Source organism: Argiope bruennichi, chromosome X1 (genome assembly GCF_947563725.1).
Source record: "Argiope bruennichi chromosome X1, qqArgBrue1.1, whole genome shotgun sequence".
Classification (NCBI taxonomy): Eukaryota; Metazoa; Arthropoda; class Arachnida; order Araneae; family Araneidae; genus Argiope; species Argiope bruennichi.
Genome location: NC_079162.1, coordinates 15626463 through 15654280, shown reverse-complemented (window position 1 = coordinate 15654280; position 27818 = coordinate 15626463). Strand labels below are relative to the sequence as shown.

The following is a 27818-nucleotide window of genomic DNA, read 5'->3' as shown; positions in this document are numbered from 1 at the left end:
AAGGAGCTGAAGCTTAGATTTCAGCCTTTCAAATATTCTGTTCTACAATTAACGATGCTGTGTCTTTGAGAAGATGTCCTGGAAGTGAAGTTTTACTTAAAATATTATATGAAAATAAGACTAGACGAAAACTTAAATAATTAGCAGTAGCCAAATCTTTGTAGAATTTTTGGGGAGCTGTTTCCTTATATAAAGTTCTTTCGCCTCTTTTTATTTGCACCCGGGTAAAAGCAAATGTAATATAAAGTAGCCTCGGGCTGAGAAAGAGGATAGATCTGGCACCAGTTTTTATGGCTTGCAAAGGATGACATAAAAAGGGAAATTTTATTTGAAACATTTTTTGCCCATCCTCCGCTCTCTCGTGGAAGTGGATGGGGGTTATTAAAGGAATATTCAAAAGAAGGATACCGAGTGTGGGCGTGAGCAATTTCTAGAATGCAGTGTTGTCCGTGAAGAAGATACGGCGTGTGTTCCATACTGATGGGGCATGGTTGACCCTCTCCAAAGGCCGGGTCAAGCGCTGCACAATCCTACAATTCGAAGTCGACGTGACCGCCTGCCAGGTCTCGTATAGTGCTACAAAGGGTTGCTTCTTATTTGGTAGGACTTAGACGCCAAAGATTCGCCAATGGGTGTCTCCTCAACTTTGTTTAGCAATTCAGAAATCGGCTTAAGTCCCAGACATTATGAAGCAATTAAAAGTGCTGGAAGTAATAAGCGGAAATTGGATGGATCAAATAATAAATTTTTCATGAAGGTGGAATTAGGAATTGGAAATAAGTTTTTCAATAATTTACAGATTATAAATTATTCAGCAACGACTCATTTTTAGGCAGGATATGATAAATGTATTTCTTTCATGGCTGCATGAATTAAATTAGATCACACTTTCATTACCAAATGAACCACGGAACTTTATATGCATTTAACTTTTTCATTTGAATTATGAAAGCATTAAGAAATTTTTTCATTTCTTGTGAAAATAATTGGATGAGCAAACATAAAACATTTTTATTCAAAACTTGAATAAAAAATAAAATAAATGTAGATTATTTAAAAATATTAAGGCTTAAATTTTACTTAAAGTGCATATCTGCAGCATTGTTTTATGAAAAATAAAATATATAGTTTATATTTTTCTATTTATTTAATGTAAAAAGATTTTAATTCTGTTAGCGCTATGTTTTACATTCAAATTTAAATCGCATAGAGAAATCTGTGTTTTCTTGTTAACATATACTTCTGCAGAATAACTGAATTCCCTTGTTATATCTTATCACTTTTCTTCAAAATCTTAATCTAAAATTACTTTTAATGTATTACGTTGTTAAAGCAATACATAAAAGTTTATTTTACATTGTAGAAGAAGAAATGAAATAACGAATTTTTCAATGGCAACATAAGAACATCAGGTTATCCAGTTTAAAATATCGAATTCAAATTATTTTTTTCTCGAAAATTTATGTCATTTTGCAATGAAATGCTTTACATGAAAGCTTCCTATACTCAGTCCCTAATCATATATTTACATTGGAATCGAGATGTGCTGAAATCAAGCATTGTAGGAGGATCAATGACAAAAGTGACTCGAAATTTTGTGAAATATCTCTTCTGCAACAACTTTCATCATAATTATTTAAATTATTAATATTGAAAAATCGGACTAAAAGCTATGTTGTCAAAGGTTTCAAGGTCCCAAAAATGATACTCTTCAACCCTACTTACGGTTGGTATCAATAATTTTAGAATCTGTGCTCGATTATTATTATTATTATTATTTTGCGTAGTGGTAAGAATTAAATATTTCCTAATTTAATTAACGACATTTATAAACGCTCCTCTTATAACAGCAATATATATTTAAACTGGATTGTTTTAAACGAATCTGGATGAGCTTAAAATTCAAAAGCATTGCGCTTTGTCATATATCTACAGATCACAAAATTTTGCAAGGCTCACTTCTAATATGTAAATGCAATTTTGAATAAAACGAATTCATTGTCAAACATGACGGCACAGCATCTGCCCAACTTTATTTTAATATTAACTGCGAATGACTAAATATATATTCGTATCAATATTCTGTAGCTCAGCACAACCTCCTAAAAAATTCCGTTGTTTATTGATTCTGCAAATAGTCACGAATAACAAAGATTTTCACCACCCGCGCGTTGTTGAATTACCCCTCTTACAAGCAAGTCTTCAGCGATAAAGGGCCAAGCGGCAGAATCTCATCTGTGCAAGTAAAGCTAAAGGTCACTGCAGCATTCCGTCACGACTCATGTAGGGGGTCCTCCAAGCAGGGGCGGGTGTCGTTGCAGCCCAGAGGTCACATGACGAAAGTTTCCGTCATGGGGTGCGAAACACCCCCTAGTGACATCATGCAGGACCCATGTTTCACCTGTTCCAACCAAACAGGATGGGGCCATTTCTTGTGCTTTTCTCTTTTGGGGATTGCTTATCTCTTTATCATTTTCAAGCGCTGGATTTTGAAAGCAAGCAGCCGAATGACATTACTTTCGTAGGATAACCTCAATGTCATAGCTTAGCCAAGTCACGTGCAACACATTGAACAGAAAAATACTTTTTAGTAGTTCGATTCATATCGATTCAAGTTTCAAGAACACAGTTGTGCTTTTTCTAATAAGAGAGATCAAATCATATTGCGTAGAAATCAAATTAGGATTTCTTGGCATGATTATAAAATGCATATGGTTTGTGATTTCTTTTCATTTTTCGAAACATGTATACAAATTTTAGGGAAAGAAAATTCAACTGATCTCTTTTTATGTTTTTAAACACTTTTTTTTTTTTACTTATTTCAAGTTTATAAGGATAGAATTTCGTGACTGATTTTTCACTCAGTTTCTTTTCCATTTTGTCTGCAGGTATATTCTCAATAGTAATAATGCATTGTTTGAATATTTCCTGAACTTAATTATCGAGTAATCATTCATTTAAATAAATTTAAATTCCGTATCAGAGACATTGTCTGGTAATGAAAAACAATACATCTCCAGAAAAAAAATGGAGATAATAAGCAAAATAAGAAAAAGTTTTGTTATTATTACACTAATAAAAACAAACGTAAAAATTCGTTATTGAATTTATCTTATCTATGGATAGAACTATTGCTTGGTTTGAATAATATAAAATAATGAGAAGATTAACTATTTAAAAGGTGAACTTCGATTTCCTCCATTTTTAAATGAGTCTACTTTTACTAGTATCTCTTATTCATGTCATTTTTGGAGAAGATGCACACTAAATCAGTTGGAAGAAAATAAAAATTAAAAAGCAAATACGTGCTAATCTTTATTCAGTGTGTTAAGAATATATTAAATGTAATTTTCTAAAAACATTTGTTGGAACTGAAGAAAATTATAAAACGTTCTAAAAATATTATATTTAATAAGCAGAAGAAAATAAAAGTGATTCATGACATCCTTTCTAGTAAGTTTTTTTATTACCAATTTGAATTTTTAATCAATAATCTCACCTACATATCTTAAAATTTTGGTATAGCTTTCTGGCACGAAACTTTTTTTAACAAGTTACTTGATCTATAACTGAAGCTATACTGCTCAAATGAATATGCTTTTCATCATTCATCATAAATTGCAAAATGAGTCAAATGACACTTCGGAACCATTTACAAATGACTTAATTATGAATAGTTATTTAATAACTTATTTAGGCATAATGACTTAATTTAAAGCTATTAATCATTGTTTCAGACTTGCTTTGATATTAAGATGACCTTCTTATGCTTATCAGTTTGCATCAATAATGATTATAAGAAATACTCCATTTTGTGCCTGAAATGATACCATTAGGTTGTTCTAGATTTAAATATAATTTGATTTATTGTCATCGTTGCAGTGAGGTGTATCGAATAACAAAAATTCAGTTCGAAATGGAAAATGTATTATTAATGAATATTCATCTATCAGAAAGGATTCATAATTGCCATTCATATTCTGCTTCCCTCTTATACTGATACAATATAGGGTGTTGTACTTTGTATTTTAATGGTACATTTTCGACATTGTCCGATTGGAGTCAAAATTTGAAACAGATCGGCAATTTTGGTGACAAAATCACGTATCAAACTTCGTTTATTCAAGTATTAGTGTTTTTGAATTTCTGTGCTGACATGCACACGAATGGATGGATAGATGGTCAATCCTTTGGTGAACCAGATTTTGAGTCAGTTCAAGAGATTAAACCGTATGAATTTCATCCACCTTATGACATTGTTGAATGACCGTATCGACATGACAAGGGCGGGCAGATAAACTACCCCTGGATGGAAATAGTCCAAATTTGGATAGGAATCTCATTTTTTGAGTAGAATTAGCATGCGAAATTTCATTTGTCTATCTTGTTCCAAATTCGAGTTATCGTGCTCATCGGCAGACATAATTGTTTTTAAAAAAGTCAATGATAACTAGCTTGGGAAGAACTGAAACAGGAAAATTCAACAAAATCTGAAAGACGAATTTTTTGATGATTGCAATACTTTCTCTTTGTGGAAGAGAAAGTAAAAGAATGGAGCTATGAAGTGATTTTAACTTTTTACTCCTTCCGCTCAAACTACCGTCTCAGGAGGTGGGAGAATCACCCCGCCCCTTCTTTTCTAGTTATGCTGCATGGGATGAGTGAGAATCAATTCAGCAGATAATTTTCAAAATGCTTTGAGTTAAATCCAATCCAAAACGCTTTGAGTTAAATCGACTCCATTTTATATCTTTTGTTTAAGGATTATATAAAATTGCTGATTACACTTTTTAGCAATATGATGTATAATTTAGGGAGTGTTGATTCTCTCAGAGAAAAATTGAAAAAAAAATATGAAACCTTTAGAAGAATTGTGATTAGAACATTTTGATGACTGATGGGTATATTGGAACATTTTGATGACTGATGGGTATATTGGAACATTTTGATGATTATAATTAAATATTCTGATTATTCATCAATAACTGTTAATAGATTACCTTTATATGGATATCGAGATAATTTATATTTGATACCTTTCTCTTTTAAACTGACACTTTTTAAAAATGATTTAAACCTTTTCCCTATCCATTTCAAGATTTGCTTCCTGTTTAAGAAATACTTCCTGTTAAGAAATCCTCCTAATTAAATGTGCCAGCTAATCTTAGAGTAGAGTCTTGTTTCCACTGAAAGAGTACGCATGTGATGATTCAATTCCAGTTAAAAAAAATTGTTTGATTCAAATAACAGTTTATCACTAATGGAGCTATAAAAACTTTTTCGGAATGTTTCTTCACCACTTCTTTTGTAGGAATTTTATTGATGCGATCTATCGAAATAACATAGCCCAAGAAAGTTTGAAAAAGTTGGTTTCCGATTTTCAGGGTTTTGTACGTGACGAAGCTCCTTGTTGGTGTAACAGCTGTCGACATTTTTCCACTGAAGACATCAGCCTATAAATATTATTATTCTTACATGTCATTGGGAAGGCTTTTAATCTTTTGAATGATGCCGTCAGAGAAACTCTTGAGGGTGGAAATTCCGAAGCAGGGGTGAAGGGGTTATTGCTAGCTCTCGGCGCAGACAACGGTCATTAAACTTGATTGTGACTTCTTTTCTTCTCTAAAATGTCTTCTCAATATGCTTTTAACGTGGAATCAAAACATTCTGGAGTTGCAGAAATGCAGGTTACTATTTGAACTGTTTTAGAGCGGAGTTAGAATGCGCTGAATGATAATTAGATTCGATTGATAAATTTAATAAACATAGTTTTTGAAATTTAATTTTATGATTGCACTAAGAAGTTGAAATTTCAAAATTACAATTGGATTCTAAACTTTTGCCTTATTATTCATTATCGTAAATATTATATAATACTGAAATAAAGTTTTTCTCAAACTCCCTAATATGTGTTATTACTTAACCAAATTTAATTAAGTTAATCTATTCATTTATAGCTAAGTTGTGAAAATATTCAAAGTGTCTATCGGCATCGAGAGCACATAAGGAAGTGAGTAAAAAAATCTTCAAGAAGAAAATGGTTCTTGTAATTAAAATCTCTTAATTTCTTGATACTCAAAAGACAAAATAGTAGTTTTAAGTACACCTAGATTTAACTGGAGATATTAAATTTAACTAATCACTTCTTAGTTGATTACTACTTTTATTCCCACTTCTAATAAAGTGGGAATCAATAATACCATTGAGAATCAATAATTTTGAGAGTAAATAATCGAATCACAACAAATTTATCTTAATTCTACTTGAGAAAATTTTCCTCCTTTTGTATATTTACTAAGAGAAATAAATTTATTAATTAGCTATAGTTCTTCCTTTTTCCTAATATTCATAACTTTTCAGGAGTTTTACTAATAAACTTCAAAAACTATCCGTTCTAAAATTTTAAAATTTATCGTATGTTAAAAAGGTCCTTTTTATATCCTTTAACTATTCGAATCAAATTCCTTCCAAACTTGATCGAAACTCAGAGGAAAATACTGCAACAATGGTAAGAATACAATAAATAAAGCTCTAAATATGTAGGTGTAGGTATGCCAAGTGTACTTTCGATATCAGAGATTGAACGCATTGGATGATATTTTTGCATCTGCACTTGCAATTTTGGTAATGGTGCATGGATCATCATCAAATCGAAAAAAACATTAAGCACACTTTGAAACGTGGAATACCCGTCATTAGTAATGTGATAGATAATAAATTGCTGATTCAGTATTGGCTTACGAAGGTCATGATGAAAGAGAAATAATTAGAGTAATGACTCTTTGATAAGAAAGATTTATTATTTGTATATGCAAATTCATTGGGAAGGAGGTCAAAAGAACTTTAGATTTTATTAAACAATATGTAAATGTTTTAACTAGCCAAAACTAATTCTGTCAAATTACATATAAATGAAAGAGCAAAACATTTTGATAATTATGTATAAAATAATTGAGCAAATAGAAAATTAACTTTCATTGCATATACTTGGCATTTTCTGACGTTAATTTAAAATGTTTCGTATTTTTAAGCGTCACTATGGCCAATAAAGATCCACCATGAATTTGGACTTTGTTTAATTTTAATCTGTCACCGTGGGTCATATGTTCTCTCGTTAGTATGGTATAGAAATTAAGAAAGGAATGTCTTTTCTTTGTGTGGGTGTCATCTTTGTCATCTGATTACGTTTCAAAATTATAAGGACTTTCAGAAAAAATTTGTTTATTCTCAAAATAAGATTTAAAACTTTCTGAACTAAATCTACACTGTACTTTTCAATTTTAAAAGAATTAAATTAGTATTTTATTAATTTGAAACTCATTTGAAGCCTTGAAACAAAGATATATGTTTCCCGAATTTGCTAAAAAGGATTTAATCTTAATTTTATGCCGATGCAAAATGTAACTTCAGGGGTGAAAAAACAAAAAATTCCCAATAAAAATTTTCATTTTTCAGAAAATTAAAATTTTAATTTAAATAAAGGATGCATTTTTGTGAAGAACAATAGACAATTGATGAAGAACAATAGACAAAAAGAATTACGAAATCTACGAAGAAAATTTCATTCCAATTCATAGGTAATTATTGGAGAAATTTTTCGCATTTTTAAGGGAATTTGTAAACATATGATTTAAAAAGAAATGTTGATTAATAAATGGAATTTTAACACTAATGCAGTGATTCTCGCTTAATATAAATTCTTAAGATAAAATTCTGATACGGAGGGATCTAAACAATTCCGTGTTACATGTAAAATTAATTTGACCCTATATAGTTTTTATTTAAAAAACAAATGTTGTTTAATTATTTACGTTGTTAAATTGTAAATTAGAGTTATATAAGATGACGCATAAGAGAATTTGCATTGGAAGTGGAAGTTTGAATTGAAACGAGTTTATCCATTTCTTCAATTTGGATTCATTCCTAAACATTCAGTGCAAGTGAAATTCTACGAATCTCATTTGTTTTTGTGGATAAAATATTTTTTGGACGACAATTCCTTTTCATTTCAGATTTCTCCAAAAAGGGGTCATTTATTTGCATGCTTACTGTTGGCTTGAAAGATAGCTTTCCCATTGTTATTGTCAAAAGTTATAATTGAAAATTATTATAGGGAGAGCTCCTGCTTTGTTAAATATTTGCTTTAATTGATATATATCCCATTACCATTAAAGGTTAATTACTCTGCAACTGTATCTTTAGTCACCTCAGAATTTTTGTCACAATCTCAAAATAGAATGATGAAATATTTGTTAGCAACATTAATTAGCATAAAAATAAATTTAAAAGAAATAATTAACCAATAAATTGTATTGAAAGATCTTTTAATTAAGGTTATTTTTCCTACTTTTCCTTTCAAATAGCGAAGAATATAAACAGAATGCTTAGTAAGTCTTCTTTATCCCAATAGCATTATATATAATCCCGTTTGAGGTTCTAACCTATGGTTTAGTAAGCTGAAAACAAATTTTGAATGGATTCAACCAGCTCTAATACAAAGCACTCGCGGAATAGAACTTATTTTTCTTCCCCTCTTGGTAGCATTCGTTGACTTCTGGCTTTAAAAACAATAAAATAAGGCAAAAATATTTTCTCCTTGTCGCCTCTTCCCTTGCGACTCCTAGGGGGACACAACTCATTTATGTACATCTTGCTGACTTTCCTCATTACATTATTATTATATTCTTAATCCTTTTTGTTCTGCTTCTTCAATGTGTAATTCTTAGTAGTACACAAATAAACAGCTAAAGCTTGAATTCTGATAAGACAACAATGACGAATACATAAGATTATTGAAATATAAATCCATGAGCTGCCAACCTTACTTCTGGGCAGTTAAAATTGTTTCGGTTGATGACGTTTCGATGAAGCGTAGGACAACATTAAATACCTATGCCATTTCTAGTTTGAATTAGAGTCGTTTGTATTACTAACTGAAATCTCTCCCCCAGAGGGGCACTTCGAAAAGAGGATAAGATTCTTCGGTATGGTGGTTGGATCTCGCCACCCTGGAGGGTACACGAAAAGGTGGGGGAGGGGAGTTGGCTCCTCCCTTCGATGACGGGACGTATTTCCTTAGTAGGGAAGGGTTGTACCGTGGCCGGTGATGGCCCTTAGGACTCAACCACAGTTCCCGCCAGTGTTGCTGTTGCGGCGGTCCGGTCATTCAGTATTTATTATCCGTGTTCCTTCGCGTGGGTCGGAGAGTCAGTGATATGACTTACTAACTGAAATTTTGTATTTTGGTCTCTCAGCTGAGAAACGGTCAGAAGGGCAGTGTATTAAATAGCAGCATTTAAATCTTCCAAAGATGAAGACTTCACCCGTTGCTATCCGCACAAACGTTTCTGCATACATTATCTCTGTAAAATTTGTGAGACAGACAGAGGAATTCTTAATTATCCTAGTTTTTAAGAGAATCTCATTAAATTTTTATAATTTTTCCCAATAGTTTTTCATAATAACATGTTTGACAGCTGAAAGTTGAGGGAGGAGTTGTTTAAAAAAAATAATAAATAAATAAATAAAAAGAAAGGAAAGGAAACTATGAAGCAGATGGCAAAATGGAAAATTTCAAATCTTTGGGGTTTTTTTCTTCCTCTATTTCCTGCTTTTTCTCTGTCTCCCCCTCAGCGTTTTCCTTTCAGATGCTAACGCGCCCTTTTCCTCAAAACAGAAAGACGACGAAAACATTTAAAAAAAAATCATGATCACGAGTTAGGCACAAACTGATGTTTTTCATGAAAAGAGGAGTTACTTGCAGGGACGTGATGAACATCTCTCTATGGGGGAGGCAGTAAAAATGCCGAATCTAATGATGAACTCTTTTCACTGACTTGAAAAAAAAAATTCATGCCCTCTAATATACAGACGTGCTCATGTTATGAAGTATATCATTTTCGATTAACTTTATTTTAAAGATTTTTTTACTGCACCATGCGCCATCAAAGAATAATGAGGGAACAGAACGAATGAAAGCACGACAAAATGAATGATTAAAAATAAAATAAATTACATGAAGGAAAAAGAATACAAAAATATTGATCAACTTAGTTTCAGGAATAATAACGGAATTTATGGAGTTTTTCTTTTATCTACATCTTCACATTGCGGAGAATTTCGTGCAATGTTGCGTACGCCAAATTGAAGTCATTGCATCTTTTAAAGAAGACACTAATATTAATTAATCCAAACGTCCTGTCTGTTTGAGTAGGGGTTGAAAGCCAACTTCAATGGATTAAGATACCTATTTTCAAGATTATTAAGCTAAAGATGATATCAAAATAAAAAAAATAAATTTAAATGGTGAAGGTATTCGACTTTCAAATTCAATTCAATTAGGTAATTTAAATATCTGCAGGACTCAATCTTTTACTGAATTTAAAAGCAAAATTTTTGAATGAGAATCCACCATCGATTTTAATTATTCCGTTGAAAAAATATTTATTTTTGTTGATAATACATTTTTTTGAAAGGGTCAGAACATTGAAGATATAGAATAAAGAAATTTTTTCTAATCATGATAAGTATCTCAATTACTCTACCACTATTTGGATACTATTTTTATACATACATTTTATCTTTATATATCCACGATACAGATATAGTTTCACGAGAGTGTCATTTTGTATAATATTTCCATAGAGTAGATAAACATTTTCAGAACTCTCTCCCTAACATAATACATTTAAAAATAGATTTTACGATTTGGCATGCAATTTTCTGCGATTAATAATAGTTACGATCGTACGATTTCAACGATCGTAATAATTGATAGTGTTTTTTTTTTTAGATAATAACCATAGGGTATAAAATTTAACTTGTTTCTAGTACGCTAGAATAAATACCAGATTATAACGGAATTGATCGTGCTTAATTCAAATTTGTAGTTAGTTTGGTTTTATCAGCCATAGTTATATTTTTTTTTTGTCTCCTTTTAACAACATATCGGTAAAATTAATGAAAATTTCAAATTATATTAAAAAGAAAACGGAAAGGTGAAAGCAACAAATAAGACAAACAACATAAGAATTTTCATCAACTGTTAATGTTAACAACGATCCTTTTCATCTTTTTCGGATGTTTTCAGCCGAAAGAATTTCATGTTCGTTCTTGATAACAGAATGAAGAGAATTAATAACATTTAAGTTAAAATAAGACATTCATGCATACTGAAAATTAAATTTTGTATCAATACAAAAATGAAAGAAAGAAAAATAAACAGAAATTGTTTATTTAGAAAAATGATTCATTTTCATTCATTCACTATCAATGTAGTAGAGTGTGAGAGATAAACTTCATTATTTAAGTTGAAATCGCATCTCTTTCTTTCTTATTTTATTTTATCTAATTTTAAATTGAAGTTGGGATTGAAAATTCCTTTCCATATCAAAGAAAGTTCTTTCAAAAATAACCTGTTTAAAATCATAACCTGTTTTAAATCAATCATCATCATACTTTTAATGATAGCAACTCATTCTACGAGGATGAAACTCACGCTATTTATAAATCAATTTTCAAATTTTTACAAAAATTATGATGCAGCATTGTTTTGCAGTACAAGTGCAATAAAATTCTTGCACAGATGTTAAGTGGGGGAATAACATATAAGAAAATGGTTTCCGTAAGTATGCCAATATTTTATTCAAAGTGCAGGAAAATAAGATTTGAAATACGGCAAAAAATAAACTAGCAATTATGAAATTTTTGTTCTAAAAAAATTTAAAAAAAAAACATTTTTCTTCTTTGGCAACTTATAAAATTGTCAACGAACTTTCAACAGAATTAAAAACTTTAAAATTTCTCTCATGATCATTGATGGCACAAGGTATAGACGTATTTATATGATGAAAATAATTCAGAAAGGAATAGTTTTTAATTTTACAATGAATTAACCAAAATATATTTTAATTACATATAATATCTTTATTTTATTAGGAAAATAAAGAGAAATAATATTGACGAATTGGAGTTAAAATATTTCAGTAAACCATGTTTCATTGTAAATCGAAACCTTTGAATAAATACCAAGCTTTGAAAATCTGAGAAACTTTTCAGAACGTGAGGAAGGTGGAATTAATGAGATTTTTATTTTTTGATATTAAAAACTTAACATAAAAATTTCATGTCATTGCTCATGCCAAATATGACATCAAGGATATCAGTATCCTTCCCTTGCTTTCCTTTGCTATACCAGAGGTTGAGATATGTTTTCTGTGCAATCTCTCTTGTTAGTTCTGGGAAGAACATTTTAATTGTGTCAATAGTTAGTAATGAATCTGTTCAACCTGAGTATTTCTGTTATTTTCGAACAAATTAAAACTTCGGTGGTTTTCCTTATTTTCGTGCATCAGACGAAAAATCTACATAATTATAAAGATTGTTATAGACATTAAAAACTATAATTGTTCGGTGAAATTTAGGTATGATATATTCGAAAAAATTTATGGTTTCTTTTTTTTTTATCGGTATCTGTTTCTTTGCTAAGATTACGAATTTCCATGCGCAGGATTTCAATTTAAATGCTTGTTTTCAGCATCACTATATTCTGTCGATTAATAAAATCGATTTTGTCATTTAATATACTGTATATAGTTGACAGATATTTAAAACACCAATAAGAATTATATACTCATTCGAGTAAAAATAACCTATTTTTGAATACATATTTAAAATGTTAATTTTGATGAATACAAGTACCATGTATTCACGAAGCAGATTTGGCATTTTCTTCGTGTAGCAAATATTATTTTGTCAATTTCACATAATTTTTTTTTTTCGATAAATTTTGATAATTCGATTTTTTTCCTCGTGGAATGATTTTTCACCATTTATAATCGTGATTTAGTTCTTGCCAGTATGCCACTAGATTTGGTCATGATTCCTATAATCTACAACGCAAGCATGCTAGTGGTTTTGTCAGTAAAATTTAATAAAACCATATGAAGTGCAAGATACGAAACGTTTATAACGAATCATTCTAGTCTATGCACCTCGCGTCGTCTCCTACCACTCAGGTCCGGATTCCGCCGAGCTAAATGGCATGGGAGGGATTAACTGTGCATTTTACTATTTTAAATGCTTTGTTTCCACTGACATTCAACGATGATTGTTCATTACATTTTATATCATTCAAATATGCATTTTAATTCCTATTAATAAACCAAGTGCTTTCTAAAGTGGTTACAACATGGGAATCTGACTCAAATGTTCCTTTTAAACAAAACACAAGAGTTCTTGTAAGAAATGGTAATTTTCCAAAGAGGGGGGAATAAAGTGAATGTTCAGAAATCTTTTGGATCTTCTGACTGATGTGATGCAAAAGCTGCGTACCAGAGTAAGCCGCGATTATTGGTCCTTAATTTACATCATTCGCTTAGTCAATGTTAAAAGAGTCAAATATATGTTTTTTTTTTTCCTTCTTCTTCTTCTTCCTTCCATCGCATTCGGCTTTAAATTGCAACATAACTGTTTTTTCCATGGCCCCTATGGCATCGATAATATTTTCCTTACACTGTCACTATGCCGCTGCTTTGCTAATTACTTCTTAGTTCACTTTGTGGAGCGTAACAAAAATAGGCTCAATTGATGCGTCCAAATAAAGCACAGGTGATCAAAATTATAATTCACAAGTATTGAGTGGTCAATTTCACTTGGTCAAACGTGGCAAGATTTCATATAAATACTGTTTAGACCAACAAATTTATTTATAAATGAAAAATTCCCATTCTCTTGAGCAAGAGCAAAATGTCTGCAGATTGAGTTTGGGTAATGAAATAGGCATAGAAACATAAAAATAGATACATGGAAATTTTAATGTGTTTGACTAATAATTAATAGACATTTTATCACAAAATATTTAATAGTTACATTTGTTTTCTTAACATTTACAACTTTTAGTTTTAATGCTTGTGATTTTGAGTTTTGGGTAATTTAAAAGTGCTTATAAATTCTGTAAATATAAGGACAACACTACACATCAAATATTATGCATTCTGCAATCGATAGTATTGTTTTCAGAAAAATCATGGTATAACAGATTCAAAAGAAACTTATTGAATATACGTATTTTTTAAACCAAATTATGATACAAAGCAAGCAAGTTGTAAAGAATAAGTTATGAATTATGAAATTAACAAGTAATTCCAAGTGAGTAATAATTCAGTTAATGATTAAATTTCATTAAAAAATTGTTTCAATTTATTCGTGATAAAATATCCATTAAATTTTAGTCAATCATATAAAACTTTATTTAATTTTTATCCTTATTTTCCTGTTTAAATTTGGCGTGCAGCGTTTTATACTTTGTGGCAAAATATTTGAGCATCTTCCTGTAAAAATTAATTCTCCTTAGACTAAATAATAGATATAAGAACTGGCATTGTATTTGGACCTTAGTAATATAGTTCTAAATACTTATACTTTATTTCTGATCATTATACACTCTTAATTACAATGATAGTTTGCAGTGCTTATCTAGAAAAGTGATATAATTTCCTAAGCTGTCCTTTACGCCTTGGAAATTTTAATGATTTCAAATGATTAAGATAAGGATTTATGGAACTTAACGGACATAAAAATAAAATGAAAATTCTACTTTGAAGTTAAATGAAAATAGCTAAATTATAATACTGCAATTTATTTAATGAAATACAAGTATGTGTGTGTGTGTGTGTAAAATACTTTTTGAAGAAACAGGTATGGAGTTCTTTAACGATTTTTATCCATCACAATTTCAAGGAAATGGTCCAATGTTTATCTCATCTAAAATTCATAACGAGAGCGGTGCAATGAATCAACTAAGAAAGCAGAAAACATTAAAAAGAGAACGCGAGAAAGTATTCTGAACTTATATAATGTTTGAAAGGAATTTGGCAAAGGGGTTTTGTGAAGAAAAAAATATAGTCAGCGCAACTCAGAAGTTACAATGAAGACAGAGTTCGAATGATTAGGAAATTATTTTTAGAACGTAGATTAATTAAAAATTGTATTGCATAAATATTTAGTAGTTATTGGAAATTTGTGAGATTTCCTTTTTGGAGTTCAATGGGTTCATGGAGAAGTTAAGCATTAAATATTTATTATCCAAATGTTATCCAATAATAAAATGATACATTAAAACTTTTACCTTACTGGCTATACCGCCAAAGGGAATTCGTTTTTAAATAATTTTATAAAGAATTTCAAAATTTTTCTGATGAAAAATATTTGTCAAGGTTTGTATCGTCGTTCTCCTACGGTGTGAAAAGGTTTATTTTTCAAATGAAAAATACCAGAAAGCAGTAAACTTTCCACGCTTACGCGATCTAGATATATTAGGACATTTAATTCTTCCAAATTGTGATAGCAAAACAGTGGTTTAGCTGAGGCAAACAGTGGTTTAGCTGAAGCAAACAGTGGTGGCTGAACTGAAATTTTTTCAAGTGAATTGGTCCTTTAGTGCTGACGGCCACTAATATTCATTAAAAAGAAAATTACTTTAACATTTCAAATGTAAGTAAATGTAATGTAATTCTTCGTAAGAAAAAATATATTTTTTAATGATTGTGTTTCTTTCTCAAACCTAAGGAAGTGTCTATTTGAACATCTGGTATATTATCTGAAGCAGATTATTGTTATCTGTTGAGGAGGAAATAATTGATTAAAAAAAGGAATTACAAAATCATTGCGAAAACTCGTGAAGCGTTTGAGGTGTACCTTTCCTTTAATTCGCACCTAGGTCTTTGCCATACTCAGACAAATAATTATTAGTAATATTCTTATTTTGAGAATTCCACATTAATAACATTCTCATTTTAAGAAAATAGAATAGATGAGAATAAGGGACAGGAGATGAAGAGAAAGATGAAAAGTCTCATTTTTCAAAAGTATACTTAATTTTTTTACTTTTAATTCATTTTTAATCAAAAATAATACTTCAGAATAAAACTGAAAAGTATGGGATTCTGATAGAAATATTTTAATTGGAATTTGAATCATATTTATAATATTTTTTGACTTTCATTGAATTTTTTAAAAAAAATATTTCCTTTGATTATGTTTGATCTTAATTTCTAATATTGCATGATTTTCGATAAAACCATATTATTTTCTATTTTTCTAAATTGATAAAACTTTTTGAAGGTCCTTTCAATTATTATTATTTTCTATGTTTTAGTCTTTAATTTTTTTTCTTTGATAATACATGGTTAGGGCTTTAAAATGAGTATTTCTCAAATAATTTTTAGATTGAGCTACTTCTTTGAAATCAGTCTTTAGCTAAATTAAAATATTAATTCATATTAAGAGCTAGTTCTAAAATTATTCAAATGTTCTACTATCATCCAGAACCAATAGCTACACAATTTCGCAGTTCTAATAGGAAGTCAGTATAAAATCGATTGAAAAATTTCAGAAACCTAGTACACGAAGAAAAAGTTAGTGAAAAATTGATTACGAAATTCCATATTTACAAACATGAAACTTACGAAGTTAAGTCAAACACGTGGAAAATATTTCTTCCAGGACACTCCTCAAGATTGGCGCCCACGCAATCAAAGACCCACTCCTCGCTCTGCCACTGTAGAGAGCGACGATGAAATTAAAAGGAGATGATGTTTTGCTTAGATTGTATCTATCGTGGCAAGCAGTGGAAGAGGCGAAAGATAAGATGGAAGTGCTGGTCTTCACCATGTTCACTAATAGCTGATAATTGTCTAGATTTCATTTTCCCAGTTCCCATTTCCCCCGCAACTTAGTGGCTTGCTTTCATCTAAATACTGCTGAATCTTGTGACATGCAGTTTACGAAATGAAGTGATCAATAGTCAGCATAGACGAAGGAATTGAAACACTGCATGGCAAATTAAACCCTAATAATCAAAAACAACACTTTTTATACCAAATCCATTATCTGCTGATATATCTTGATGGTTAATTTCTGTCCAATTTTAATCGTTTTTATAGATAGAATTGGAATTATTGAGCTAGAAAGATTAACCCTTTGGAAGCAGAGCGCAAGCAGCTGAAATATTTCAAAAATATCCTTTTCAGCTTCAAAAATGTTGATTCTTTCCCTTTTTTGAGGGGGGTGGGTGGATAAAGATAATTGTCTTCGATCTTTATGCGAGTATGGGTATAGTTTTACCGTTAATGTGGATTTAAGATATTGCCAATGAAAGAGTATTTTTTTTTAACTCCGGTGGCATTTGGTATATTTATTGAACCAAAAATTTCTTGAAATAAATGACTTCAACTTAAGCGTAAAAGATTCCCTTAGTATGAGTCCTTTGACACAGAATTGAGGAAGCGATGCGTTACATAGGATTAAAAAAAAGTCTGCAAAAATTGTAGTTTATCAGTAATGGCTTACAAATATTCAATGTATCGTCCTCCATTCAGAAATTTAGGGTTTCAGAGAATATAGCTAGAATTATCAAATAGATGCCTACTGAGTAACTGCCATAGAGCCCAATAACATTAGGGGACCCTGAAATTTATATATATTTTTTGCGATATTTGCTGAGTAAAATTTCATTTAATTCACACAGGCTCTGTACTCGGACGGTTTCAAATGAAAGTATTTTTTTAAATTTTAAAATATTATTCTAATAGTCTTAGTTAATTATCCTTCAAAAAATTTTCATTATGTTGTTTAAACAAATCTATTGCTTTATAATTAAAAAATGCCCGATTGTATAATTAAATAGTAATTAGATTGTGTTCAAAACGGTTTTATCATTTCTTTTGAAACTGGATGAACTTTTTATATGAAAAATATTGGAACTGACTCTCTTGAAAGAAACCCGTAATTAAATATTTTGTCAATTTGTTACGTTAAACTGCTTGCACAGAGAATTAAAATCAATAAAATAAATATCTGGTATGAGAGAAGGGAAAGGGACATTTGCATTACTTAAGGCTTCATGGCCAGGATCAACTATACTTCTCGCAACATTAAATACTGTTTTTTATGGCAGATTAAAAACTGAGCAAAAGAAACTTTGCTTGATGATACAAAAATGAGATTCTTCGACTAAGCTCTTGAAGACGAACATTTGTACCCTTTACTTTGGAAACTTTCATACCGTATGTAATATATTGCTCCTTCAACGGTGGGACTATCTGATGAAATAAGTTGGAAACTATGCGTTCGAGCTGATGAGGATTGCTGGCTTTAAAATAAAAAATAATAATCGACTTCATTTCCATTCTTTTTTCTTTTTCCATCCTTGTTTGCTTTTCTATCCTTTCTTGATCCTTTTCCAGCATCTTTCTATCTTCATTCTTTTCAATTACACCGAAATGTTGAAATATCATGTGTTTTTTACTTAACAGTTTAAAAAAATCAGCTGCTTAAAACACTCTTTCAAGAACCGTTTGCCATAAAAAAGGCTCGATGCTATTCTTTTCCAGGATTTTAATAATTGAAAAATCATTCAATTTTCTTTTGGATAAATGAAAAGAATATTTTTCTGCTCTGGTTTTCTTAATTTTAAAAGCTCCATTTACAATCGCACTATTTAACTCAGACTTGGTATTGGTTCCAATTCTGAGTTGAATAGTTTTTTAATATCTGATTCGTATTTTTTCTTATCTTTTTTGAAATGCATTTTTTTGTTAGAACAAGAACATGCGTTTATTTCTTTTATCTCTAACACCTTACTTCTGAAGAAAAATAAATTCCCCAATATTTAAAATTCGCAGAAATTTCCATATTCAGAAATTCATGATAATAAATCCTTAACACCTCAGTTACAAAAGAGTTGGAATATCTTCTGACCTTTCATTAAATTGACAGCAAAACCGCTTCGTTTGAGAGTAAGATTCAAACTTTGCTAAAGACAATGGATGATGAGAGAATGAGGTTAAGCGTTGTTTATGGGAGCTTAATAAAGGAAAAAGTAAAGGGATGCAGAAAAGAAGCTTAAGAAATCGCAAGTTTGGTAATGCCATCGTATTGTTCGCTGCCATTCTGTATGAAGGCCAGTCACTGGAATCTGCTTTTAAAACAGAAAGAAATCTTTTCTTTGAGATACAATGTGCGAAATGAAATTGAAATAAGACCCTGCAATTTTTTTTCTTTTATCATTTTGTGAATGCGTATGATTTGTGCGTAAAGGCTCTCCCCACATAAAAGAATAAGTTTTGAATGACTTTTATGGCGGCTTTGTAGTTGAGGATATTGTTAAATGTGGAGGTTTTGCACGCTCAGTCCAGGAGTAAGAAACACTTAATTCGAGCATTTGCTTGATTCTGCATATGCTTTGTTCAGAGACGCTGCACGTTCTTCGTGTTCGTTTAATATAGGTCGGAATCCATCTTTGGAAATGAAATAGATCAAAGATTAAAAATAATGATCCTGAAGCAAGCACTGGGTGAACTTAGAACTGAAAAATAATAATGATTTCTGTAATATTACAGCATTTAGATCAGAAAAATGAAATCTGCCTTTATATGTGTCATTCTGCTTATCATTGCTCTTGCAGTCATAAAAAGGAATCTAGCGTAGCATAAAATGTTCCGTTGCAGTTATGTAGAAATACCTCATTCTCAGGCAGTGCGAAAAGTCCAACTTTTTACTTTCTATAAATAACGGCACTCTTCTAATATTGACATGCCTTCCTATTCTTTATGTTCGCAATCATTTTTATGTCATCATTATAGGAAAATACCTTATGATATTGATATCCACATTGACATCGTATTTAAAACTGCATTGCATTTGAAGTAAAATGCATTAAATTTCCAAAAGTTTTAATTCTCTTGGACAATCTAAAATATTGCAGACTCAAAAATTGGAAATTCTGGAAAAGTATTAAAAATTAATTTGAAACCGATGTTTGATTGAATTTAAACCGATGTTTGAATGAAATTAAATCTTTTATCATTTAAATATTTTTATTAAGATGTTTTTTTTTCTTTTAGTTAAACATTTAATAATAAATTATTTACTGAATAAATCATTAACTTATACAGAATTGAATTTCAAGAGGCAAAAATAAAAGTGATGCAAATATATATGATTCCGCAAGATAGGGTTAAGAACAAGAATGAAATGCTTATTCCAAGTGTTTATTTAATACGGAACACTGTAATACAAACACTAACACTAAATATCTATTCTAATGAAAAAAATAATTCAGCTGTTGCAACAACTTTAATTTTACCCCTGATTTTGATTTAAACTTCTAAGGGTACTATTATTTCCATCTTTGAATTGCATTTAGGTGAGTAGAAGAATATAAAAAATGATCACAAGGAAATGAAGGATTAACTCTAGATGATGCTTAATTACATCGGAATGAATTATTCTAAAACTTTAACTGGGACTTCAGTTTAGCTTGAAAAGGCATGTCACTTGTTTTAGTATTAAATCAGTGGTTTTAATGTTTAATCTTGAATAGCCACTTATTTTCCTTGGGCTAAATTTACTAAGAGAAGGCGCTCATCAGTGACCAGGTGGATTAAGGCAAGGCTAAATTGAAAGGACATGAACCAGAGGTATGGGTTCCATCCTCTTGCTGTGTTTTTATCCAGCATTATTCAAAATCGGTAGACCGATGTGCACTTCTGTAACAAATTGATCTTTGCTTTAGGTTTCTTTAAGTCAGCAACAATTTCCTGCTATAGGTTTTCTTTTAAGTTAAACATAAATGTGGGCTGGTTTCTCACATGTCCTCCCGGAAGGCAACCATGTGCTAAAATCAAATGGGTCGTTTTGACTAAGAGACAACATAGTACTTCCTCTTTATTATGAGTCCTGTCCTACCGAGAAACATCTTAGATATGGGGATGCGGAGCTTCCGGTGTGCTGGCTGTTTCTCGCTATCGTAGTGTCCTGTTGGGTATAGAACAGGTGTTGTGTTGGCTGTTCCTTGCTGATAATGGGAGGGATTATACCGTGACCGGTGATAGCCTTTAGGACTCAGTCATAGTCCCCGCTTATGGTGACGCGGCAATTCGATCATTCAGTTTTTCCGAAGGCGGAAAAACTAAATGATCGCGGAGAAGCTGTTTTTGGTTACCATAAGTACTTGATTTATGGTCGTAGTTACATACAAATCAAACCACCACAAAAACCATCATGAATTGTTTCAATTTTTTAGACATTATTTTGTCTTCGCAAAAACAAATGTGTATACAAATCTCCAAACGATACATGATTATTACATCAGTATTTTGTGAGCTCGATGCAAATTCCTGCGAATTGTCTATACTTTTGAAACATATTTCTTACATATTGAAAATATTTTAGAAATATGAATTTATTGTATATTTATAAGAATATGAATTTTTTTTAATGTGATATATATCGTAGTTATATTATCATAGATATGAGCTTTTGAGTTTCTATTTGTTTGTTTTTTCTTTGTAGATACAAGTAATAGTGCAGACGAACATTCCCCTTTGCCGATGGACATTATTCACAGAACAGGGTCATCGGCATACCTTTCTCTCCAGAGGATAAAACAAGCCTCCTTGTAAGTAGTATTTCATTTAATCTCTCTGTGTAGGATTCATGGGAACTTGTATGCGCCCTCATAAAAAAGCTAATGACTTGCTTAATAAATTCACAGTGGACCGATTTTTTGAAAAGAAAATGGTAGAGGAAGGATTTTTTAACTTAAATAGTTAAGCTAGCAGGAGTAATCTCCTCGAAAATTTTTCGCTTGCTCTCTAATTAGTATACTCGTGTATTAGGAGCCGCATGCCATTGCCGAACAATAGTTACGAAAGAGTCTATAAACTTGCGATCTTTGGCGATTAATCACTGGGTGCGGTTAATACACAAACACCAGAAAGCAGAAAATGTATTTTGAACGTCTTTTCTCAACCGATTGTCTGAATTTAACAAAAGACCTGCAACTGTACACAAGATCGCCTACTAAATTACATATATTTAAGTCATTGCAAGTTTTGGTTATTACGTTTAGATTTTTGTAAAATGACAGACTGACAGACGATCAACACATTGACAGATATCGTTCTAAGTTTGATACACATTTGTAATCTGGTGCGCAGATTTAGAGCTAAATCTGTGCACCAAATTTTATCCATCTAGCTCTTTTTGTTTGGTGGTTATCGGTGGTGTTAAAGTATATTCAGGCAATCAGGAAGTTAATACCGGCAGTCTTCTGCATGGATTTCGTTCAACATTTGACAGAAATCTGCAAATTTTGTGTTAAGGCCATATAAGAAATTCCATACATCTTGCTCAAACCGACTTTTTGAGTTACCATGTTTAGAGACAGGCTAATTCCAAAACTGAATTTTTCGGACTCAGGTATGTTAGAGACGTGGAAATTTGTCAAAATCTCGAAATAGAATTTTCTGATAATTACGAAGTATTCAAAGAGAAAGTAAAAAGAAAAGTCGAATGAGTTAGAATTCCGGATACGAGATTATGACTAAAAGAGCACTATTTGTGCGAAAATTGAAGTTCCTACGATACAGTGCGAGAGTAAAGAAATAATGAAATTAAGGTCATAAAATAAAATGTATATCAATTTTTATGCACATGCTCTTTCTTTCACATTCATCAAAAACATCCTTTCGTTTTGCTAAGTTATTTTTATACGGAATCAAATTCAATATATATATATATAATATATTGACAATGTATTACATTATATTTAAAAATTATTCAGCTTTGATAAATTTTTTAACATTAATAGTTAAAAACAATGAAGAAAAATGGCTGATGAACGACTGAATGAATGGCTTAGTAACATTATTTAAGACTATAGAATGTTTGAATCAATAAATAGTAGTAAAAGGCGAATCGGTGGCAGCTAGATTCAAGAGACATAATTTGTTCTCTCTTACCTTCACTGTCAATCTTTTAGTAAAGTATCACGAGTTGGTCTGAAATAATAGTGAGAAGACATGAAATTCAATATTTTTCATATCAAAGGGGATGTCACATGAAGTGACAATTTTCCTTTCTCCTTTTCCCTTCCTCAATTTTCCCTTTCTTTCTTTATTTTTAAATTGGCGGTTTATACATAAATATTTTGCATTGATTCATAATCTTTCAAGATCTCGCAAAAATTTATCAAACTCGTCTAATCTAATTTGCTGAAATCATTGTTGTTGCTATTTACTCTTCCAAACAACTACATAGCCTTTCCAGTTATTAAACTAACAATATTCTAAAGAATGCTTTCTTTTTTTCATCTGATATCTAGCAAGCTATGAAAAGGACTCACCCCCCCCCCCAATTTATTCTTTACTTCTTAATACATTCAGAAAAAACGCTAAAATAAATGCAGCGTCATCACAATAAGCCTTTGAGCTAAATTTATAGCTTCACTATAAAGCGTAACAACAATACAATCAGCTCTCGTCTGAACCATTGACGCGTCGTAGACGAAGCTTGGACTCGCACGCAAGCTGATTAAAATGTATCTAACTCCTTGTTGAAGTTAATCCTTGAAAGTAAAACAGCTCTCCTCATTGTTAATTGTCAAATCCAGGATAACCAAAAAATCAGTGGCGTTGAATCCACGATGAGCGGGCGATTACGATCCGAGACCTCGTGGGCTTTGCAGAGGCGTGGGAGACCACTGTCCGTTCCCACCATTTTTCTTTCCTCCTCCGATGTTGAGTAATTAGGATGATCTCGAAGAAGAGGAACTTCGCTATCTTGGACAGCGCCAACATTGTTTTGGACCAACACTTTGGCCCACTTGGGTTTCCCAATCTTTCCTGAAGTTGTGCGACGAGGATCTCTTCCTATTGTGTCTTGGGAAGGGATGAGAACGCGTTTTCCCGTGGAGTACTACATAAGTGTGTCAATGCTAAAAAGACACTGGGGTCAGTGGCGGTTTTCCGGTAGGGTTCAAAACCACCCACTCTTTTATTGTTCAGTGAGGAAAGGATTGTGGAGCCTCTTTTTTAATGATACTACATACCCTTCTAAATTTCATATTTGTCTTTAAATCTTGCTCATGAACCTTGTTTAAACATTTCAGCATTTTCATCGAAATCATTTTTTATGTTGTTGACTGTTTATTGAATCGAAAATAAGCAATAATCTTCAACTATCAGAATTAGCTTGAAAAACATATTTTGAATACAAATATGGATTTTAGAGAACTGCCTGAAGGGAAAAAAAACATTGCTGAAAAGTCTGCCACTTTCTATTATTCTTTCTATATAGCATTGGATATTTCGCATATTGAATGTCCATAGCGAAAATGAAATTTAACTAAGAAATTTTGGAAGTTATCCAGATTTCAATTTTTTTTCAATGAATAATTTAAAGTGACATAAACTGCAAAGTAAAAATTTTACTTTTAAAAGTAAATCTTTGTAACAATGCTTCCTAAATGAACTTTCTCTCGCAATAATTTTAATAATGCGGAAAATAATTTATGATAGAGGCTTCTTTTTCCAGGAGCTCAATTAACATTTTTTTTCTTTTACCTTTTCTACACATTTTAATGTACAGTATTTCATAATTAATACTATAAAATAATTCTATTTATTTCTGTCTCCAAAGTATTAGAGAAAACAAAACTAAATTTTTCCACAATAGTGCTGTCATGACATCTAATGGCAGATAAAATTATTAATTCTCATAACATGAAAGCAGTCTGCGTTTTCATTGATGATTTTTATCTCTAAACATATTGCGTTTTAAAATACAAAAACATTATCTAAAGGAATTAAATTTTGTCTTCCATTTTATTTGTTTTTGCATTCCTATTGTTGAATCAGTGTGTACATCCAGATTAGGGTAATTTACTTATACCTAAACTTCTACCAGTAATTCAAAGGTAAATGGAAATGAGATTTTTATATACTGATTTAAATAGTATAAAAATCACAATTCGTAATTTTTTTCTGAGTTTAACTGTCTTTAGCAAATTTATATTAGTTATTCATTTTACGAAATTTTTTAAAATATTGCAGTAAAATTTCAATAGTCTGACGTTTATTGATTTTTTTGTAAATATTTCTGTAAATGTTATTTTTAATTCAATTCTAAAAATGTTTCATATTTCTACCAAAAAAAATAGCTTTGAATTAACTTAAAAAATATTTTGAAAATATCAGAAAAGCCGCTAAAGCAACAATTTTTCTGAAATTCCTTCTCAATTCGATAAAAGAATACGAAATTCGGATGAAAAAATTTAATTCCCAGGAGAATAAATCGAGCGCAAACCTGACTCCAAACAGATCTATCTAGTTTCATTAGATTCCTGCACTCGATAATTCCTTTTTCAGCAAGCCTGTCGAGATGATGAATTTACTTATCGTTATATTAATGCCAAAAAGTCTGTGGCAAGGAGGAGGGGGAATGATAATTGGCGACTCGTTAATCTAAGCAAACGACCACCCTCCTCTGAAAGAAGTCTCGCACCCTGTCACAAAGATCTTTGAATGATGCCTTCCTGTCCACCCTTTTTTTTCCATCAATGTGTCCCAGCGGGACATCATTTAGGCCCAGCAGGTAATCCAGGTGCTTTGAAGAAACTAGGAAAATCAGCAAGAAGAATTATCCCTTGACCCTTCTTTGTCCCAGACCACGAGATGGATTGGAGGTATCAATCGAGAACGAGAGGCGTGGCCTTCAAAGGACGGATTTGCCTTATCGATTATGTCAATCAATTAGCTGACGGTTGGATCTTTTGTTTTGCTTTTTGTTACTTTCAATGACATATATTCATTTCTGGTTGTGAAATTTCAGTCAGCAAGGGATTCTTCGTCCTTTTCTTTACAGTTCATTCGACTGAGTAAAAACATGAAATGTTTATTTTAAGAAAGGTGAAAAGAGCGTAAAGAGAATTTAAAAATGAGATTGTTAAGTATGATTGAAATGATGAGATAAACAGGTATCAATTGACGAAGGCGGAGCACGTCTTTGAAAGTCTGATATGGGCCTTCCTTAATCAATCTACATTTTCTTTGAGAATTTAGAGCTTTTTAATGACCAATTGCACATGTAATTTCATTTTGCTTAATAATAACATCAATCAATTAGTTACTAGATATATCTATCTTTCTTTCTTCCGTCTAGAGGTCTTTTAATAAACTATGTCAGCGTCTTGCAAAGAAAATAACAGTTGGAATAAATATTGTACTTTTTCTAAGATTTCGCTGCAGTTGCATCTGCCACGAAACAATCTGTGCGTTTGAATGAGCAGCCAGTGCACGAAAAAAGTTATTTGATACAGATATATATTGAACAAAAATGAAACTTAAAATTAAATTTTTAAATATATTTGAAATGGGAAGGTATTTTTGCCTTTTTCGAATTATTAATGGAAACATGTAGAGAAGAAAGGCTTTCAAAGTTCCGCTGAAAATGAAATTGGGGGGGGGAGGAATAAGAAATTAGATTTGATGAAAAAGGATTTAATAAATTTGCATATTTTTTTCTGAATTAAAGAATCCTTATTACTCATTTTTATACATGGTTTGGTGTTAAGCAATTCAGTTGTAGAGCAGGAATTTATCATGCTTCTTACTTCAGTTGATAAAAATCCTTTACAATACAGCAAGACTTAAGAAAGTAGCCATGTGTAACTTTGGAACTTCAAGCTTTTCTATCTCAAATATTAGTATAAGAAGTGAATAGATTAGTTGATTATCATTATAATTTTAAAAATAAGCAGCAGTAAATTATATATACAATGAAAAAAAATAAAAGACAAATTGTTGTTTTTTTAAGTCCCAAAAAATCCATAACAGTTTCTGCAAAAATTTTATATATATATATATATATATATAATATTGCATGACTGATTTTCGAATCGTGTTAATTATGGAGTATTTTTTTTAATATGAAGACAAATTTCAGTTAACATGATGCAAATAGGTTATTATTCTAACTGTAAAGAATTAAATTTGTCATAAATTTATTATTTATAAGAAGTAAAATACTTTTTTTGCATTCATTCAAAAATCATATATATATATATATATATATATATATTTCGATTCTATCCTTTCCCTGTAAAATTTTACAGATTATCGAAGTGAATAAATTTGCAATGGAAAAGGAGAAAATAATGCTGAATTTAAAAAAAACAGATCCTCAATAACATATCCAATCATTCAATTGCATTGAAATAAACTTTCCAATCCATATTTTTTAAACGGTAAACCATTAGATACATGAGAAAACTGCATCAATTTCTTTCCATATGTCATTGTAAAAAATATATATAATTTATTGCTCAAATATCTCTCTGCTAGACAATTTTATCTCTAGTTTATTATTGGAGGTTTGAGCTCATTTTAAGAAACATACCATACAATTTCTCAAGTTTAGTTTGTTTCAAAATATACTTTATTTCTCAAGAATTTGAAATAATAATGAATAGAGTTCTTTTTAACATAAAAATATTACATTTATTGCATTTCACTTATTCATTATTTTGCATGCATTATTTGTGTTCGCACCATTCATTTCAGTGTGAATGCTATTACCACTAAACCTGAAAATAAAATTTAGCGTACAAAGAAAATAATGCGGGAAAACAAGACTATGCAAAAGTGTCATTAAGAAATCAATTGCGGTTAAAAAAAATTCCTATGCACGATTTTTCATTTTATAAAATACAATATTTATGCGAGGAATCATCAGAAATAAATTGATTTCCTATACACAGAGATTCATTTATTTGCAAAATAAATATTATAAAGTCAATGCGATCTACAACATTTTATAAAGAAAAAGCAATAAATGAAACAGCAACAAATTAGATTTTAGGCAAGGCACACAAATCAGATCTTTTTAAAGATTCACGTCTCTTGAAAGTGAATTTAAATGTCATGAAAAATGCTCTGTATCACACCCAATTACACCAATCTGATAACGGGGATGAC

General features: G+C 30.8%; 1 protein-coding gene across 2 annotated transcripts in view; it reads left to right on the top strand.

The window, feature by feature from the left end:
* The window catches only part of LOC129958503 (Krueppel-like factor 12), a 296793-nt gene that overhangs the window by 215323 nt on the left and 53652 nt on the right, over nt 1-27818 (top strand). For both annotated transcript variants that reach the window (XM_056071027.1, XM_056071026.1), the window contains exon 4: nt 21355-21460. In XM_056071027.1, the coding sequence (XP_055927002.1) occupies nt 21355-21460 (106 nt within the window). The remainder of the gene's footprint in view (nt 1-21354; nt 21461-27818) is intronic.